Source organism: Macrobrachium rosenbergii, chromosome 26 (assembly GCF_040412425.1).
Source record: "Macrobrachium rosenbergii isolate ZJJX-2024 chromosome 26, ASM4041242v1, whole genome shotgun sequence".
NCBI lineage: Eukaryota > Metazoa > Arthropoda > Malacostraca > Decapoda > Palaemonidae > Macrobrachium > Macrobrachium rosenbergii.
The window spans coordinates 17,609,677-17,630,728 of NC_089766.1; the positions used below are offsets into that span (position 1 = coordinate 17,609,677).

The window sequence follows — 21,052 nt, forward strand, 5'->3', positions numbered from 1 at the left end:
TATTAAAGGGGACCTTTTCATTGAAAATTTAATATTTATAGGAAAAGGATAAATAATTTGACATATGTAAATTTAATATTTATAGGAAAAAGATAAATAATTTGACATATGTAAACTATTAATCTGGGGATCATATAAATATCAAAATCTCAGTTTTTTCATCAAGGTTTCTTCATGCCTTGCAAATTGTCAGTCCTGAGTTTTTAGGTCAAGAATTCAAAAACATCAGAAAAATAGAAAGAGGTCTATGCTGTCCAACCCACATTATGGATATTTTTTTACAATAAAGCTAAGGGCATTTTATGAAAAATCAGAAAAGGAAAAAAAGAAGTGTCCTTAAACACCCTTTGTTTGCCATATTTTATTGGATCTGAAGCTGTAAAACATTTTTTATAACTGTTTAATACAAATGTATCCTTCACATACAACATCAAAAACATGCTTATAAAAGACAGCCCCCCCAAAAATATAGCAATATTTTATACAAAGTTCCTTGTACTGACTGTGATTTATTTTACTTAGGTCAGACCAGTAAAGAATTAAATACCAGGTTAATACAACACAAATATTCAGTAAGAACAGGTCCAACTAATACCTCTATATTTTTGCATCTAAGTGAAAAGTCCCACAGAATAAATTGGACGCAAAGCAATGTAATATTACGAAGTAATGAAAGTATTTCCAGGTGCTTGTTGGAATCTGTTATGAGTTATCTGACATGGGAGAGAAATCTTAATGTAAGTCCAGGATTATTTTCTTTTGACCCGGTAATAAAACATATGCTCCAGAAAGATTTCAAAGATAGAATAAAGAGGATTACAAATAGGCAGATTTTGATGTTAAGCCATTGAAGAAAGATTTCAAAGATAGAATAAAGAGGATTACAAATAGGCAGATTTCGATGTTAAGCCATTGACCGTTCTGTGGCCTCCCAAACCTTTTTGTATTCCCTTAGGACTTATGCTCACCATATATGTATGCCCTTGCCTCTGTATATCTTTAGTTACTGTGACCATGTCTTGGTAATAAGACAAAAGTACTTGGCATCTCCATTATTTCACTTTCTTTCATGCCTGAAACTTTCATACAATCATCAAGCTTTTACCATTTCCTGATTTAAAATAAAAAAATATATATATATATATATATATATATATATATATATATATATATATATATATATATATATATATATATATATATATATATATATATATAAATATATATATATATACACACAGTCAATTCCCGGTATTTTTGGGGATGCATACCACAAAACCCACGAATAGCTAAAATCCACGAATGCATATACTGTATTGTATATATATACATATATATAATATACAGTATATATATTATATATACATATACAGTGAACCCTCGTTTATTGCGGTAGATAGGTTCCAGAACTGGCCGCAATAGCTGAAAATCCGTGAAGTAGGGACACCATATTTACAGTATTTATTTAACATGTATTCAGACTTTTAAAACCCTCCCTTTACATAGTACTGTTAACAAACCACCCTTTACAGTAATGTACAGATATCTACAATATGTACATACAGTACACAGGCACAAATGATAAGCAATAAAACAGTAAGTGAACATAAAAAAATAGAAAGATTGTTATGGTGCGTACTGTACAACTGTACAGTATTTTACTCACCACGATAGAGTTGGAAGTTACAATAAAGCCCTCCTCGTATGTACTGTTAACAAACCACCCTTTAATGTACAGAACACTTAATGCATGTACAGTACCCTAATCTAAAACAGGCACTAATATTAAAATGTTAGAATATTAAAGTATATAAAGAAATAAAGATTGTTACTGTACCCACCATGAAAGAAGTTGAGGAAAAACTTGAATGATGATGGCGATGAATTTGCTGCACAGTAGAAATGATGATGATGAAGCTGATGATGTCTTCTACTGTGCAGCCAATGATTGTATTTTACGTCTCTTCAGACTGAGGTGTCTTTTCCTGGGACACCTCTTCAACTTCTTCCTGGGACACTTCTTCAATTTCTTCCGAAGGCATAGTATCAGGAGGAACTGGCTCTTTTTTGCGAGGCTGGAAGAACATTGTGATCGGAAGTTGCTGCCGCTGCTTCTTTTTTCGATCGAAGAGCATCCTGTAGGGAGTCATGTCTTCACTGATTTTGTTGCAGAACTGCAGAGAACGAACCCTATCCTCGTCCCATTCTTGTGACAATTCTTTCAGCTCCTTCGCTAGGTTGCAGAGCTTGGCAAGCCGTTCTAATGTTAAGCCTGTTTCTTCGACAACTTCTTGGGTCTCTTCCTGTGGTTCATTTTCTTCCTCACTGGCTGATTTTGTCAGGTCTTCGAGGTCTGCGTCAGTTAGCGGCTGGGAATGGCAGTCCAACAACTCATCAACGTCTTCCGTCGTCATGTCGCCAAACCCGTCACCTCCAATTATCGCAGCCAACTGCACAGATTTCTGTACTGCAGAGTGTTGAATCTCGGCAGGCGTAAATCCCTCGTCGTCGTAAACAATCTCGGACCACAACTTCCTCCAGCTCGCGTTAACGGTAGCAGGTTTCATTTCTTGCAGTGCCTTCTGGATGTTCTGAAGGCACGTGGCAATTGTGTACTGCCGCCAGTACACCTTCAAATTGAATGTTTCATCCTCATCTTCTTGGGCGGCATCCACACACGCAACGAGGTCCGCCAAGGTATTCTTCGTGTAGAGGGCCCTGAACGCCCTGATAACCCCTGGTCCATCGGTTGAATTAAGGACGTTGTGTTGGGTGGCAGGAACTCAACCTGAATGCCCTCATGCGAAAGATCAGTCGCGTGTCCACCAGCGTTATCCAACAGGAGAAGGATCTTAAATGGCAAGCCCTTCTCTAAGAGATATTTACTGACTTGTGGGATAAAACACTGGTGGAACCAGTTGAGGTCAGCATCTTCGTAATCCATGCTTTTGGATTATGCATCCAATACACGGGAAGGAGATTCTTATTTTTATTTTTCAAAGCACAAGGGTTTTTCGACTTATAAATAAGCCCTGGCTTTAGCAAAAATCCCGCAGCATTGCCACACATCACGAGGGTAACACGATCTTTGAATGCTTTAAAGCCAGAGGCTTTGGCTTCTTCTTTGAACAGGAAAGTTCGCGATGGCATTCTCTTCCAAAACAAACCCGTCTCGTCCATATTAAAGACTTGTTCGGGCTTGTATCCACCTTCAGCGATAATATTCTTGAACGTCTCATTCGCGTAAGTTTCAGCAGCGACCGTGTCAGCGGAAGCAGCCTCGCCATGCAGGGAAACGCTTTTCAGGCCGAAGCGTTTCTGAAACTTGGCGAACCATCCTTTGCTGGCGGTAAAACGTCGTGTCTGAGGCTGTGAATCAGTGGATGGCCCTGCTTGAGGTTCATCTACATCATCTTCGTCGTCTTCCTCTTCTTCTTCAGCGTGGTCGCCATCATCTTGAGGTTCCTTTGCCGCGAAATTCTCATACAACCTCAAAGCCTTGGTTCGGATGGTGTTCGTATCCAAGGCTATTTTCTTCTTCCGGCAGTCGGCAATCCAGATTGACAAAGCACCTTCCATACGGACGATCGTTTTATTACGAGCCGTAACAACTCGCTTTGCTGACTTGCTAAAGGTGATGGCAGCCGTCTTCCTAATCTTCGCCTCATCCTTCTTAATGTAGCGAACGGTATTCGTTCACTCCAAAATGGCGGGCCATGGGCGTAACTTCTCTCCCTTCCTTCAACATATCGAGAAGTGTCACCTTCTCAGCAATCGTCATCATTTTCCGTTGGTGTTTAGGCTCAGTACCAGCCTTAGCAGAAGCAGAACGCTTGGGAGCCATTGTAGGGGTTAAACAAAGTTAAAAAAAAAGTTCAACTTCAAACACACACTGTCACGCACAGCACTGGTAATGTAAACAGCATCTATCTACCGAGAGAGCGGGAAACGAAGTGGCCGCGAGAAGATGCTGCGGGTCAGAGACAAGGGAAGCTGCTGCGGGTCGGAGAAACGGTCAAAACACCAATCACAGGCGAGATTACAAAACTTGGGAGCTGATTCGTCATCTATCACCAATGGAACCAATCACAGCCCATCTTACATGCTAGTTTCAAATTCAAATATACTGTACTTTACGCTTTTTTATGCTTTTTTTGTGGCAGTAGTATAGGTTTATTCGAGATGTGATTTTTGCAACAAACAATATTATTGGATGCAGTACAAAAGATTCATGGAAAAGATGCACATGCGTTACATTTGTATTTTATAATTAGTATATGTAGCCATCAGCAGCCTTACACCATTCAAATATGACAATGTCAGACTGCATCTGATTAGCGTTTCATGTTCAGTTTAATTTTACTAGTACTATAATGAATTATCGTATGATCACATTCTCTTTTTGTTTAATTTCATTTTGTACTGAATTATATGTCATAATGCAATGAACCAACAGTACTAGCAGATATTAATAATTATTAATGGAATTAATGAAATATTTGGGTCTTCATATATCGCGACTATTTTTGAAATTTCTGCGAAGTAGCGAGGGTTCACTGTATATATAATATATATTAATTTATAAATCTATAAGCTCCCATAAAACCACAGTGCTACAAAGAGAATGAGACATCCGTAAGGGTACCACAGAAATCTCTCCAAATTATATGGCTTAAAACTTCATATGGCAGTCAGGAGAAGCCCAAACTAACAGCTTGTACATTCCTCCCAACAGGTTTCCAATGTCCCCAAACCCAGTCATGCACTTACGTACATAGTGACAACATGATTTTGATGAAAGGGATATGCACAACACAATGTCCTCCTCACTTCCAGAGCTTCCCAGATCTTTGTGAGACACCTACCTGCACCTGCTGTGCGCAACAAGTCCCAACTTCTTCAGCAGACTGTTTGCAACTTGGAGGTTACTGTTTTTCAGTTGAGAGTGGAGTAGCATGCCAAGGATATACCTTTGGGATCTGCGATAATAATGAATACTGTTGCATACCATACACTTCCCCTGTGAAAAGTAACAATTAAGTATAAATATCACTCCACAAAGCACAACAGTTCATATACTGTCCCTTACTGAAAAACATACCTACCCAACACAGTTTTCTTTTAGACAAATGATTTTCCATGAACTATCACACAATTCTGAAAAGAAAAAATTGTAGCTGTTGCCATGGTACAAATGAAATCTTTGCATTCTATTCTTTTACTAAATTGAATTTTCATGCCAGTTTCTGGTAAAAAATCTATAAGTTAGCTTTAATGCAAAACACCTCTATTCAAAATGCAGTTACATCTCCACAATGAAACTAGCTTCATCCAGTGATACTTATATCTAATCTTCAACTTTCAAAAGCCCCACAATAGGTCAGAAATAGATTTCATTGTGAACCTGTTTATTCTTTGCAAAGGTTTGTATGTATTCAATAATATAAAAATCGTACAATATGCAATAATTAAGCAAGACATTACATTGCCAAAAAACCTTTCAATTAAAATATTTTAAATATTCTGAAGGTGCTGATAAAGAATTAGGTATATAAAGGTCTTTAATTCCGTATATTTTTCAGTAGGTTGAAGTAAGTACATATACATATCTCTGTCTATAACAAGTACAGTACACATATACATATATTGTACAGTATTTGACTTTGGGAAACACAAAATCTACAAATGTGCAATCAGGAGCCCCTATACTACAACTGCATGAATTAAATATATGATACAATTAATACATTACTGTAGTATTATTTTTATTTAATCCTAAGAACTTCAAAAACTTTATGGTTTTATCATATAATCACCTTTACACTGAATATCTATGAACTCACAACAATGAAAGGAAGTCATCCACTGAAAGCATTCCTGGCATAAATAAAATGATACTACTACTACTACTACTACTACTTACTACTACTACTACTACTACTACTACTACTACTACTACTACTACTACTACATTAATAATAAACTTGGATTATCATTAATGTAGTATTAATGACTTAAACAAGCAAATAAAGGTAACACTTGTTAGGTGGAAAGCAAATAAAATATCTAATAGATTAATGGTACTTTTTATTTCAAAGAAAGAATGTCATATAAACTATCTGCAACCTTTGAAACAGTAACTTGTATTTTTGGTAACAATACCAGTGCTTTAACATATAAAATCCCGACACAGAAAGCAAGTGGAAACTGATTACAGCACACTACCCAGTCAATAACCTCTCTTGATCAGTTGCTTCAAAAGTACAGTATGCTCTTCCATATCGTATCTGTCAGTGATGCACTGTATTCAAGACACTAAAACTCACATGAATCCAATCTTCATCAATCAAGAAGCCTATAGAAATAGTTTAAAATACTTAATCATTATACTGTACTTGTGAATAAACCTCATTTCTTGCCAAATCGTACAAACTGAATAAAAATCATGACAGGTGGGGGCAAAAGCATCAAAAAGGTTGGGGAGAGAAACTAGCCTGATATACTGTACAGCCCTTCATAATTATTACTCAGTAATTAACCACACCAATGACTCCTATCTCTGGGCTCTGACAGGTGTAAGCTGAAGCAAGGTCATCCCTGGATGAGGTGGATAAAGTCTGAAGAAATTAAAACTATTAGCTGTTATGAGACCAATGGCAACATATAAAGAGTAAAAGGCATAAACCAATGCAAATAGAGACTCAAGGGACACTAATTTAAACATTCTTCCAAACAATCTAGTGCCCACCAGCTGGCATGATGTAGGTTGCATGTCTTTTTTTCAAGTCATACGCATATGAGAGTATATATTTTGCAACTTAAATGAGATCTTTACTATGGAGCTTGCTTGGAAGACTGTGTTCCAAAGAAACATTATTCAAAAGGGCAGAAGCTTTAAATTAAAAGGTGTCATTGGGATAAATGCACATCACTAACACAGAGAAACACTCTAAGGATTCAAAACGTTTCCTAAGTTAATTGCTCTGTATTTTCTTGGACATACCACTATAAATATGAATTTTATAGAGTGAAGATTGAGACAATTATATTTTCACATAAACTGAAAATAACACAAATGCTTTTTACCACCATGGAAATAACTACCCATCACCAATGGTGGCAGTTTTCAAATGTTCTTTTCTTATACTCAATAGCATACCAAATCTTCAAAAGTAATCTGGAGATTATAACATGAATACGGGTAAAGAGTTACACTGCCTGAAATACAAGGTGCATTTGCATTCAGTGCTCATAAAAACTACAAAGCTTTTGTTTCTCACAATTCAACATTAAGTTTAATTACGTAACTTCGTAATTCTCAACTCAGACTTTCCCACCACTGACATTTTTGAGTTTCTAGTGTGCCAATACTTCTGCAAGAATTAATGTTTACAAACAATTAATCTGCAGTTTAAAGTCTTTCATTTATCAAAATCTTTTCACATATCAATTATCAAAGTTTTGTAGCAGATGATCCAGTTGCCTCCTGTGGGGATACCCTTGATGTTTTAGTGTACCTGGAAGCCCATCAGACAAATAAAGTGTGGTTAAAGAGAATATATTAATAAATACTCTTCTACGAAACACAAGAAAGAACCTGTTTGTACCAATGTACACTATACGCTGGCAAAACTTCGGTATTTTACAATAAACAATTCAACACTTGGAATCCTACAGGTGACAAAAAGCACATTCCACTACACTAGAATACTATTTCCCCTAGAAAAGTGTTGCTGTTAAAATAAGATAAAATAAATTTATTGTTACTACATTACAATAATTTCATTTCAATTCTCAAAAAGTGTCCAGTATCAATATATTAAATGGAAGATGAAGGAAGATGCTTTTCAAATTTAATATTTACACTATTAAAATACAACTAAGAAGCAACAGGGGAGAGATATATTTTCTTCTCTGTCTTCCGCAAAACAAAGGCACTCAAATGCTCACCCCCAACAAAGTTAGCCTGCTTCAGACTGATGACAATCCATAATGCTAAATATAAAAATGACACTTTAATGATAAAGTTTTATATATCCTTACCAAGTAACTACATAGCTATTAGTTTCTAACTATCACAGCAGTTTAAATTTGAAATTTGTGGTAGTGTTCCTATATTCTGGTGTAACTCGCCACGCTCACTTTCGGGGAAGGATAGGTATAGCACTACTGAAGGGCCCAATTCGTTTGTGCCCTATGTCTATGAGAGGGGAGGAGGGAGGGCTCCAATCATCTAGTTATTTGGTAAGTATATATAAAATTTTATCATAAAGTCATTTTTATATAAGTTACTTACCAAGTAACTACTGTACACGGCTGAATCCTACATTGACAGGGGGTGGGATACATGGGCATATACTACTCAGAAACACTCATAGATGGAGATGAATTTGAAACAGAAAGTAGCTACCATTGATTAAAATGCTTTTTGTAACCTTACCTGGTGAGAGAGCTACAGCAGAAAAATCACAATTTTTAAAGTAAATTGTATTTTTCCTAACTATACAAACCTGAGGTCCTTTACATTAGGAATTACTTAGAGCAAAGCTGGAAACCGCCATTAACACTCTCGAACAAGGTGGTTAGGCAGTAACTACTGTCCGGTACGAGGGAATCCCGCCTGCCCGGATGTAAACATTCCAATTTGCCTTTCGGTGGCATGAAGCGGGCATAAATTTAATGTAAAGGACCTCAGGTTTGTATAATTAGGAAAAATACAATTTACTTTTAAAAACTGTGATTTGATCCTACACAATATACAAACCACTGGTCCTTTACATTAGGAAGGCTCACGTGCTGGAGGGAGGAATCTGAGTGAGTCTCTGAACTGACTGGAGTTCGCCACACGTGGGATACTCCTGGTTGAAAGAGTGAGGAGGAGTAACATGCCTCTGACATATTGATCGGAGTATAGGAACTGTGAGATCAATTGTCAGACTTCTGGACTTCTCAAATGAGTGAGGAATCGTAACTCATACGAAAATAGGCTAGGAAGAATCTAAAGAATCGGAGGCAGTAGGGCAAAAACCAGAAAAGGGTCTGTCTTACTGCCAGCGTCTCCTTCTTCCCCTTGCTAGAGGAAGGAGTGGGATTGCTTCTACAATCCTAGGAAAGAAAAATAGAACAGGTGCTCGATGTGTAAGCTTAACGCATCAGACGCCAGTTCCAGCAAGTGTCGATTCGAGTCCCGTTCTCTGCCCAAAGGAAGAGAAGCAGGGGGACGAGGAAGGAGGAGGAGGAAAGGCCAGTCACTCTCGTAAACCCTCTCACTTCCAGAACTGTACACCTTAGGCGAGATGCTACCTGTCCTCTTATAGGAGCTGGGTAAGAAAACATAACTTGTTGAGCAGCCACCACAGGTCCAAGGAAAAGGGGTTACAAGGACTCATGGGCAGAAACCCGAAAGTAGAAAGACATAAATGTGCCTGATGAGACCACATTTCTGCTTTCAGACTAACAGAAACTTTCGGAAAGCGAGGGATGGACCAAGCCATTGACTTTGTGTGCTCTCAGGCGAAATGTACAGGTGTCGTCAACATCAGTTGCAGAGTACGCCATTCCAATCGTCTCATTAGGCCAAAAAGGAAGACGTGACTTTGGACACTTCTTTCTTGGGTGAGTTAGTACTAGCGCAAAGTCGTCGACATCCATTAGAGATGTTGAGACTTCTTCGGAAAGTACCGTGGCACCCTAACAGGACAAAGCAGCGACTGATCTGGATTATCGACTGCAAAGCCCAAGGGGGAGGGGAGCATGAAGAACTTGAACCTGGCAGTAGCCGATGGGTTCGGAGTTCGCTAGAACATATGAGACAGAGTCGACCTAATGATCCCCATCCCTTGAATGTTCACAGCAAAGAAGGTCCATGAGAGTCAGAACTCTGTCTGACAACTCTTGCAAGGTTGTGTGTGGAGCACGAGACAGGAACCCTAAACGAGAGTCACATGACACCCAGGGGCTTGAGGTCCCCAGCAAAGTTTCTCATCAGTAGCTAAATCGCGAGGGAGGAGAAAAGGCTACTTTCAGGTGAAAGACTAGGCAGAATGTGGACCTAAGTCTTCACAAATGAACCTGAGAGAAGCAACTCTTGGCGAAGAAGACGAGGAAGTCAGCTCCCCACTGAAGAGCGGATCTGATCAGAGGGAAAAGTCTTGTCAATGACACCAACCAGCGATGACAGCTCCAATCCCTGGGCGCTGCTGCAAGCTGTCTCCGTTGCCACTCGGTGAGAAGCCTATGCTTGCAAGGGAAGCAGGATAATCTCTAGTCGTGAAGGCACAGGGACTGCACTGCCTGAGGAGCCACTTCACGTGTCGCTGGCAAAGAAGGTCGGGTCAGGGAGGAACTCTTCTCGGTGCCGAGCTAGCAGGTCGGGCAAAAGGCAAAGTCTTTCAGCATTCATCTACATTCGGGATGAACGACACTTTGCTGAACACCTTGCAAATTAGACAAATACAAAGGAAGATGAAGACATCGAGGTTGTCCCACTGTGTCAGCTGGGAACCTGACTGAGCACTGTTTCGGACTGACCAAATACTGTACTGTATTGTGCTCAAAACTCAGCTCTGGCAGGAAGAGCCAAGACACTTGCATGTCTTGGTTCTTTCTCTCTCTCTCTCCTGAAGGAGAGATAGCCAGAAGGGAAGCTACCAGAAGGAGTGAAGGGGTCTCCAAGGATGCCGTCGGAGGCGAATACCTTCCGACAATGCCCAGTAACCCCCTCTCAATAAGTCCCTCCCAGCAAAGCCGCCCATGGCGTAGGTGGCGAAGAGCAACATTCGCACATGAAAGAAATTTACAGTTGTGCTCCCATACAAGGAGCAGAGGGCGTGAGGCCCAAATGACAGGGGAGCAAAAATTATGCCCCTGGGGAAAGACAGCCTTGTTGCCAGACTATCAAAATCATGGGTTTATATACTGTATTAAATAATATTAAACACACAATGTATACACAAAAGCACAAAAGATCCCACCGGGAAAGAAGAGCTTAACGACAATCAGGCAGAGAGCCCCAAAAACATGTCTGCACAGCATGACGGCCGAAAGCAAATTGGAATGTTTACATCCAGGCAGGTGGGCCTCCGGCCTACAGGATGGAATGGTCATTTCCAGCTTTGCTGTAAGTAATTCCCACTGTAAAGGACCAATGGTTTGTATATTGAGTAGGAACAATTACTGCCTCTGATCAGAGCTCAACTTGACCGCAGTGGCATGGCAGTGAAGCCAGGGGTGCCTCTACATCAGCAGGAGCTTTTCAGCCAAGGAGTACTCCGATGGCTGCCAAAGCACACAATAAAGACTAAAGCCCTTGTACTGGGCGCAGTACCACAACCAAGACCAGATAAACGTTACACATACACCACATAAAAACCAAGTACTGTAACCACCTCCCATTCATAACAAAACACAATGAATAATGGGTGCTCCAGGTATACAGTACCCCCAAACTTCCCAAAACTTGATAACCTATGTTCACAGCGAGTGGATAGTGGAATGGACGTGATACCTCCTATCCTTCTTCCCCAACACCATGCCAGCCATGGATAATGCAGTTCTCATACAGTATATTGTCTCAAAAAATATCACACAGATAAAAATTTGCAAACACTGATTTGCACCTCCAGTTGGACTGCACAATTGTAGCAAGAGATAAGTTTCACTTGAAGGCCAGCCAAGTCACTACTGCCCTAATTTCGTGGGCTTGAATCGAATAGGCAAATCTTCCTCTTTAGTCTTAATATGAGACTAGGAAATTACATCTCTCAAGAAGAACGCCCAAGCTTTGTTGGGTAAAGGACAGGCCAGGTCCTTGACTGAGCACCAGAGGTTAGGAGACGTGCCTCCAATTCTTTTAGTCCTCTCCAGGCAATACTTTAATGGTCTTACTGGACAAAGAGTTCTCTCTTGGTCTGTAGGTCCGAGATGTCTGTTATACTCTTGATTGTGAATGAACGGGCCAGGGATTGGGAGGAGTTTCATTCTTTGCTAAGAGACCCATAGTAAAGGAGCAGACTGCATCTTCTTGTGCAAATCCTACCTTCTTGCTCACGGGCTGCAATTCACTAGTCCTCTCAGCTGTAATCAGGGCTACCAAAAAGAGGGTCTTCCTTGTGAGATCCCTGGGGGATGCAGATTGAAGAGGTTCAAACAGAGGGCCTGAAAGTCATTTTAAAACTACATCTAAATTCTATGACACGGAACCTTTCCTCTCTTGCTTCGAAGTGTCTAATGATTTGATTAGATCATTGATGTCTTTATCAGTAGACAAATCCAGGACTCTATGTCTGAATACAGAGTTCAGCATCACTCTGTAGCCCTTGATCGTGGGTGTGGCTGGCCCTCGGTAAGACCTTAAAAATAGCAAACATTCTGCTATTTGTGCTACAGAGGCGGAAGTAGATGATACATTATGTCTTCTGCACCAGCTGCGGAAGATTGCCCACTTGTTCTGGTAGACATTGGAGGAAGACTGGCGTCTACACTTTGCAATTGCTTCCGCAGCTGGTCTTAAAAAGCCTTTCACTCTGACAAGCTCCCTGACAGTCTGAAGCCTGTCAGAGGGAGAGTGCACAGTCCTAGGTAGAACCGGTGAAAGTGCGGTTGCTTGAGTAGATTTCATATCTGTGGCAGCAGTCTTGGGAAATCTACCAGAAGATTGAGTAGGTCTGGAAACCACTCCTTCTGTGGCCAAAAGGGAGCTACCAAGGTCATCGACGTGTTGTCGTGTGAGAGATACTTGTTCATGACATCTCTCACCATACTGAATGGTGTAAAAGCGTAGACATCCAGGTTCGACCAGTTCTGGAGTATCACATCTGTTGCCCAAGTGAGAGGCTCTGGGGCTGGTAAACAATACAAGGAAGTCAATGGTTCCTTGACGTTGCAAGCAGATCTATTGACAGCTTTCCCCACTGTTTCCACAGTTTGGTGCACACCTGCGGATTCAGTGTCCATTCCGTGGATAGAACCTGTTTGCAATGATTCACTTCATTTGGCTTGCCCTGTATAAAGCGGGTGACAATCTTGGTGTGGTTGTCCTGTGCCCAGATGACGAGTTCTCTGGCTGCTTGATAAAGCGAAAAAGAATGGGTCCCTCCCTGAATCTTTGTGTAGGCCAGAGCTGTTATATTGTCCGAGTGGACTATGACTGTGGTGTTGAAAGTCACTGTTGCTAAGTGCTGAAGGGCCAAGTGTATTACAGGCAGTCTCCGGTTAACAAGGGGCTTGGTTAACAGCGATCCAGTTTTATGGCGCTTGTCTAGCGACGAGAATCGGCAATTTTCAGCGCCAAAAAGCGCCGATTTCCGCTTATCGGCGCCAATAATTTAGTATTTGCGCCGATACATACCTAACAGAGGCGCTGATAACCGAAAATCGGCACTTTTCGGCGCCGATAACCCCCGAAAATCGCCGAAAAAACGATGAAACTCGCCGATTTTCAGTTATCATCACTTCCTCAGAAACAGAACCCCACCGATAACCGGGGACTGCCTGTACCTTCAGTTCCTTCACGTTGATGTGATGTCCTCTCTTGGATTACAACCATGTCCCTGATACTTCCTTGTCTTCTAAAAGAGCCTCCAAACCCAGATCTGATGCATCTGAGTACTGTATAAGGTGAGGTTGGGGCTCAAGAGGGCGTAGTGGTTTCCCTTCTGAAAACCTTCCTGTCATGAGTCACCACTGAAGGTCCTCCTTGATCTAGGGAGTGATAGGGAAGACAACCGAGTCCGGAAGGGTCTTCCTTTGCCAGCTGGCCTTTAGGAAGAACTGTAACACTCTTGTGTGTAGTCTTCCTAAAGGCACAAACTTCTCTATGGATGAGAGGGTGCCCAGCAAACTCATCCACTTGTTGGCTGAGCATGATGGGAGAGAGAGGAAGTTCCGAACCATCCACAGGCAGGATTGGACTATCTTGTCAGACAGAAAAGCCTGAAAAGACTGAGAATTGATCTTCATTTCCAAATACAGAATCGACTCAGTCAGGACTAATTAGGACTTGTCCAAGTTTATCAACAGGCCCAACTTCTTGGGCTAACAGAAGTGTCCTTTGGAAGTCTGCTGTGCAACTTGATTCTGAGGGGGAGCATAGGAGCCAGTCATCTAGATATAGACAAATGTTTATCCCCATGAGATGTAGCCACTTTGCTATTGGGGTGGGGACACGGGTAAAAACTTGAGTGGCTGTGGAGAGCCTGAAATTGGAAGAACCTGTCTTGGAACACAAACCATAGATACTTCCTGGAATTTGGGTGTATTGGAACATAGAAAAAGGATTTTGACAAAGGAAAAATCTATTTCTGGAGAGGGGCCCGTGTCACCTGGTGAAACAGTCCATTCAGCACTTATTTCTAGGTAATTCCGTTGCTAGATACCAGAGAAAGCTAAATGAAATGCTGGAGTTACTACCCCCAGAGCGAGCTCCACTAGATGGAGTTGTGTATGGAAAAGGGTGAACTACAAAAACACGGAACCTTATCCTATAGAGATTCCCAATGTCAAAAGTCCCAACGAGAGAGGTGCCAATACAAGCCCATGCACTACTCGCGGACTGTATACAAGGCAACACTAGCTGCATTCCATGTTAGCACCCACCTCACTAGAATGAAGTTTATCAAGGGAGGGAGAGAATGAAAAACAGGGGTGGGTCACCGGGTGACATGGGCCCCTCTCCAGAAATAGATTTTTCCTTTGTCAAAATCCTTTTTCTGGATCGGGGTCCCGTGTCACCCGGTGAAATAGTAACAGAGAAATAAACATCATTCTTATGCTATTAAAGACTTAAATAGAAACGTTGAAAACTAGAAGAATTCTACCCTGAACATTAGTAAGGTCCTCTAAGTTCATGTAATGAAAATAATGTAAGTGGTCACCGTCTGAGATCATGAGCTTAGAATAGCACCTGAATAGGCTTGTATTAAGAAAATACTTCCTGCCTAATAGCAGACCCAATGACAGTGCCCCCCCTTTTTTAAAGGAGAGGACCTGACAAAATTGCGAGGGCCTGTCTAAAAAAGCCTGAAAGGAGAAAACTGGACACAGAAACAGACCTTGTAAAAGGGGAGTACTTTCCAAGGTGACCACCGAAAATGAGGGCCTTCAATTGAGGATAGAAAGTTAGGGTGAGGAATTCACAACACTACCCCTGATGAGGGGAAACCAAACTGATTGGTTCCGCCAGACAGGGCAGACAGTACAGGAAAACTAACACTAGAAGCGAAGCTGATTAAAAATTTTTGGGACTTCCTTAACAAGGAAAGGTAAGAACAAGATGATTGTTGGTTACCGAAGCTAACTCCGATACATTACTCAAAAACCAGGAAACCGAATGTGGACGGAGTACTGTTCTTAGACGAACACAGACCTTAGGGATGAAAGTTAAGGGCCTGTGAGTCTGGTTCCAACAAAACACTTTCCCCGAGGCCAATGCGGCAGCATCAGTACTGTAGCTTCGAAAACTATGTGAAGAGTGCTAGTTACTTAACTGCAGAACCATACTGCAGTAGAGTAGGATCCCTTAACTGATTTCAGGAAAACAGTAATAACAGGACCAATATCAGTTTCCTCCTAAACTGTAAGATTCACAAAGACCACAAAGCCAGGACATCAGAGTTTGAGGGGGCTGATGCAGGCTGAGTTTATACCAGACGGGACAGCTTGATAGTTGTGGCTGAATTGGGTTGCAAACAGACCTACTTCCAGGCCCAGGAAAAGGTCACAAGGCTACCTGAATGACGCTCCGTCTAAGGACTATTCCGACACCAGGGGGGAAGCCCTGGATAGGGAAAAAGCAGTGACCTTTTGGACCCCTACGAGAAGGGTGGTAGACAGAAGCACCTGCATCTGTTGGTTATGGAGAAGAATGAACCATAACCTGAACGAAGCAATTCGAGTCCAAAACCACTTGTTTACGCAGCGCAGTATTGCTGTTTTGTTCAGAACCAGCCTAAAAGGAAACCTCTTGGGGGAAAGAAGTTTCCCAAGGACAGGAAGACTGTCACCGCCCTCCAAAGCGTTGATATGGAACTGCCGAACGTGACCGACTAAGTACCATGTACTTCATTGGGCCAAAAATATCCACCTCACCCGCCCAGAGAGGTGACGGTGTGGAATACTGAGGCCGGAGGGGAAAGCTGGAGAGGAACTGACTTCGGTAAGCACTTGACAGTTGTGCAAGGCCGGAGGCCACTATTCAAGCAGGAGGAATCAAGGAGACACGTCCCTGACTCCACCATACCCCGGTCATAAACTCCAGCTTTGACTTCAGAAGGAGAACCGTCACTGAAGCAAACTGGAGAAAACCCAGGACCTTTTCTTGGGCACGGGGAGAGGTATGCTTGAGATGATGAAATGATAGGATGTCCTTGCTATCTCTTTCCACTTCCACTGGATTCATAACTACGGAAGGCTACCCTCCTGAATCAGGTGGGATTCCTTCCTGGTTATAGAAGCCCAAAGACTCTAGAAACCGATTATAATGACCGGCGCCCTCAGGCAATTCCCGACGCTGGGTGCCCAAATGAGCCAGGCAACTAGATATGTAGCTAGCATAGCCTCCTAATACCGGAGCTGTTGAACTACGGTACTGTTCAAACTGGCAAAGACTCTGGAGCCGCACTGAGGAGGGCATGAACCTGAAGGGGTACGCCTGCTCCCCGAGTCTGAATCCCCCGGCGGGCACGTGGGGGAGGCAGAGACACACGGGGGTGTTACAAGGGGATGATGTGTTAGCTGAACCCGCACACATCGAGGTGGAGGCTGGGAGTGAGAGCTGACGGCTGTCTAGGGGCAGAGACCTGAAGAGCCTGCACCACCGCCTGAGCAGGGGGGCTCTTGAACTACATGAACTTCTTGCTGGACTTGGGGCAGGTCCCGGCAAGATCAGACCGTTTCTGCTCGTAGGGTAGACACCCATGAGAACGGAGGCTCTGGGTAACAATAGTAGCCCCAGACGGGCCGTAATAACGCCCACCTGGGGAAAAGATTAATTCTCCAGGTGAAACTGTTCATAAGATTTTTCAGCTCAAGGCGGAACGGGCAAGCCTGACTTACACCCTGTTTCAGCTTCCGAAAATTGACTCCGGAAGCTTAGGGAGCTGTACGCTGAATAAATTAGTAGAAGCGTAGCCCGGGGTTAGAAGATTCACTGTGAATGCATCAGTGATATCTGTCTCCCGGAAATGCCTCAGCGATACATTTTCAAAACAAGCCTGTTGATAAGAGGGGCTACATTCGGAGCACAAGGGGTAAGAAACAGGGCTCTCAAAGAGAGCACGGTAAGACCCCACAGCTGGCGTGAACTTGGGATTCTCCGCCTGCCACTCCGTTAGAGTTCTCAGGGAGACGATGTGTCCAGCCCCTAGCTGAGGGCTCATTTATGGATCCTGCCAGACAGATGCCATGCTCGTTCTGACAGTCTGGTAAAACCCGGATAAGAGGATACCAGACCGGAAGGGAAGAAATGCCCTTCCACCAACCTCCGTGTGCCCACACACCCGACAGGAGGGTGCCTTCATGCTGGGAAGCATAAAGGGAAGGCACCAAGATTCCCCAAACTGGAGGGGAAAAGAGGTGGAGATGTCCGGAACGATAGAATTCCGGAACGGAGCAGGACTTAACAGGTGATCCATTGACAATGAGACTTGAGATTAATCACTTGGGATTTAAGCTCCTGGGAAAGGGAAGGCATGGACCATGAGGTAGATAGTTAGTTTAATAGGTTGACAATGACCCTCAAATCGAGCTCCTTATAAGGAGACCCGTAAAAAAGTTTTCAACAAAGGAAGAAGGGGGTAACCGCCTTGCTTTGCTTGGGCCGTGTCCCTTTCCAGAAGACGAGGCCAAACTCGTAGATGGCACCGGATTAGAGATCCGAGACGTCCTTGAGGGGGCCCCGGAGCGGGTCTTCTTGGTTTAAAAAAGGGTCTTTTTTTTTTTTTTTTTTTTTTTTTTAACCTTAGGGACGGTAGACCAGAAACCGTCGAAAAGGGATGAGAAGGTAACGAATCCCCTAAAGGAAAAGTTTGTCTCACCTAATTCCGAGCTAAGCGGAAAAGGTTTGCCTCAATTATTCCCGCACCTACTTATCGCTCCGGGACGATGTTCACAGGTCCGAGAACGAGACAGAAGGCCGCAACGTCTTCAGAAAACTCTCCGTAAACAATTAACTTGAAGCGAAGAGTTACGAGACTTGCGGCCGGCCTCCAGGAGGGGGAAAAAATAGGACCCCAGACACCGGAGGAACAACTATTAATAAGTTATATAAGACGGAGTTTGGCGAAGGAAAAACCGATAGGTGTATATGAAACCTACCAATTTACCGAGAATCTCGCCCGGAAACGGAGTTTGGCGGAGGAAATCGATAGGCGTATATGAAACCTACCGATCCACCGAGAATCTCGCCCGGAGAGAGCCCAAACACCGAAAGATTAACTATTAATAAGCCACAAGAGGCGGAGAACCGATAGGTTTATATGAAACCTACCGAATTAACGAGAATCCCGCCCGGAGACGGAGTTTGGCGGAGTGAAATCGATAGGCGTATATGTGAAACCTACCGATTTATCGCCGAAAGAGCGACTATTAATAAGCCACATGAGGCGGAGCTTGACGGAGGTAAAACCGACAGGTATATATGAAACCTACGGATTCATCAGGTAGCCTGCTCGGGAGAGCATAGCGTACAACGCAATCTGCCGGGTGCCAAACGACTAATAATAAGCCAAAGGAGGCGGCGTTTGGCGGCGATAAAACCGACTGGTGTAAATAAAACCTACGGATTCATCAAGTAGCCTGCTCGGAGAGAGCATAGCGTACTTTACAACCTTCCGAGTCAAGAATAAGTCACATGAGGCGGAGTTTGGCGGAGACGAAACCGACAGGTATATATAAAACCTACGGGTTCATCAAGAAGTCTGCTCAAGGGAGAGCATAGCGTACTTCATAACCTTCCGTGCCAAACTATAAATCCAAAACAGACTGCGCACCGGAATGGGAGCTATAGACTCCGTGACCGCTGGTTTGTTGCAGGATAGCGGAGCATTCCTGCACTTGACAAAACCAGCCGAAAACGTATGAGAAAAGGGCATGCTGGAACGGATGCGGAGCAGAGTACCGTAGCAGCCATAGCCTAGTCAGACCAGGAAAACCCCGGAGAAAACCGAGAGAAAACCGGGCTAACAGGACAAAACTCATAGACATAAAAACAGAGTCAACGGAACATTTCGAAGCGATCATGTTTGAATAAAATGTGGGAAGGTTATGAACTGTTCGGAAGTGGGCGACTCCGAGCCAAGAGAGAAAAACCCCCGGAGGGGGATATCCTGAACGAAGTGATAGCGGTGGGGGGGGGGAATAAACGCCGACCGCTAAACACTAAAACTGCCGTAGCAGCAAGCAAGGAGAGCGCCCAACAAGATAACGAAACACCGAACAGGTAGTAGCAAAAGGAAGGGGAAATGCCGAAAGTAAACAAAGCAGAAGACAGTTAGGTGGAGAACGCTAACTGGCCTCGTATGAGATCCCAACAGTGAGTCACCATCCAATCCCCTTGACGGATGGAGGACAGGACTGAATGATTGGTTTCCATCTTGAATTTTATAGTTTGAACATAGAAATTTAGGGTGCTCACGTCCAGGACAGATCTCCAACCTCCCAATGACTTTGGGACAATGAACAGACGATTGTAAAACCCTGGTGTCCTTACGCCTTTGACCGTCTCTTGCTGATCGGAGACGAGATCAGGGTCAAAAACCCCTCTGGAGCCTAATGAGTAGGCTGCCAAGTTGATGGGAGAGGACAATAAGGGAGGTTTCTCCCTGAACGAGATGGAATATCCCTCTCCGATCACTTTCAATACCCATGGTTCGACATTTCTGTCCTCCCACTTGCTCCAAAATTGTAGGAGTCTCGCCCCCACTGGTACACGGTGGCCAGTATCCTCCTTGCAAGAGGAAGGTTTAACTGAAGTTTTCGTGACTGGTCGGACTGACCTAGAATTTGTTTGAGGAATGGGCTGGAACTTTCCTCTACTGCCTCAAAAGGGCTGTTGCTGTAGTGGTGAGATAGTTCTTTGGGCAAAAGACGTTTGGTGGACTGAGCCACAAAGTCTTGTGTAGACTTCTTTTGTAACTCCGTTGCAACATGTGCTACTGTGGCACGGGGGAAAAGACTACAGCGATCCAAAGGAGCAAAAAGAAGCACAAACCTCTGGGAAAGGATGACTCCTTTGGCAGTGAATGAACACCACTGTTCTCACTTCCTAAGTACTCCCACCGCAAATAAGGCTGCCAGCTCCTGGGATCCATCCCTAATTGCCTTATCTGCACATGAGAGCACTCCCAGCCAATCTGCAGTGAAGTTATCTTGGAGGGTGGTGCAATCCTTGATCTTTTCTGCTAAAGCACCCTCGGTCCGAGCTAAAAACTAAAGATCTCAAAGACCCTATAAATGTCCTTTGTCAAATGATCTAGTTCCAATGTCGGGAACAAGATCTTAGTTGAGGAAAATGCAGATCTCCGTGCTGAGTCAATCAAGCTGGAGAAGTCCCCTTAGGAGGAGGCAGAAACTCCCAAAGAAGGAGCTTTCCTAGTGACATAAGCAAAATACCTCCTCTTCGATAGACAAGGAGTGGTGTAAAGTATAGCCTTGCCCAGATCCTCTTCTCTGTCAGCCAACACTCAATGCCTGACAGGGCTTTCTTTGATGATGAAGACAGTACCATTTTGGGCAGCCTGGAGGCCTCTGCAGGCTGTCTCATCATGCTGAACTTGACAAAGATGGGGTTGCTGGTGGAAAGATATCCGGGAAGCAAAACAAGAAATACTTTAAAAGGGATACATAGGCAGAAGAAGGCTGTTCCTGTTCGACGTCTTCTTCTTCCGACATAATAGAAGAAAGAGCCAGATCCACAGGCTCACGAGTCACTGTTGGTTTCTGTAGAAGGTCTAAAATACTATCTAGATGTCGTTGTACTGTACTGGTTCTAGGGAAGGATCCTGAACCGAATGAAGTCCGGAGTGTGGCATTGAATGCCTGGATGAAGCTGGGCCAC

General features: G+C 43.2%; 2 protein-coding genes across 2 annotated transcripts in view; one reads left to right on the forward strand and one right to left on the reverse strand.

The window, feature by feature from the left end:
* The window catches only part of LOC136852704 (neurogenic locus notch homolog protein 1-like), a 30,465-nt gene extending 25,425 nt beyond the window's left edge, over positions 1 to 5,040 (forward strand). Inside the window, exon 25 of the mRNA XM_067127618.1 lies at positions 4,736 to 5,040. Within this exon, the coding sequence (XP_066983719.1) occupies positions 4,736 to 5,040 (305 nt within the window). The remainder of the gene's footprint in view (positions 1 to 4,735) is intronic.
* Positions 5,041 to 6,070: 1,030 nt separating this feature from the next.
* Positions 6,071 to 21,052, reverse strand: part of LOC136853095 (organic cation transporter protein-like) — a 351,698-nt gene continuing 336,716 nt past the window's right edge. The window contains exon 13 of the mRNA XM_067128409.1: positions 6,071 to 7,517. Within this exon, the coding sequence (XP_066984510.1) occupies positions 7,454 to 7,517 (64 nt within the window). The 3' untranslated portion in view covers positions 6,071 to 7,453. The remainder of the gene's footprint in view (positions 7,518 to 21,052) is intronic.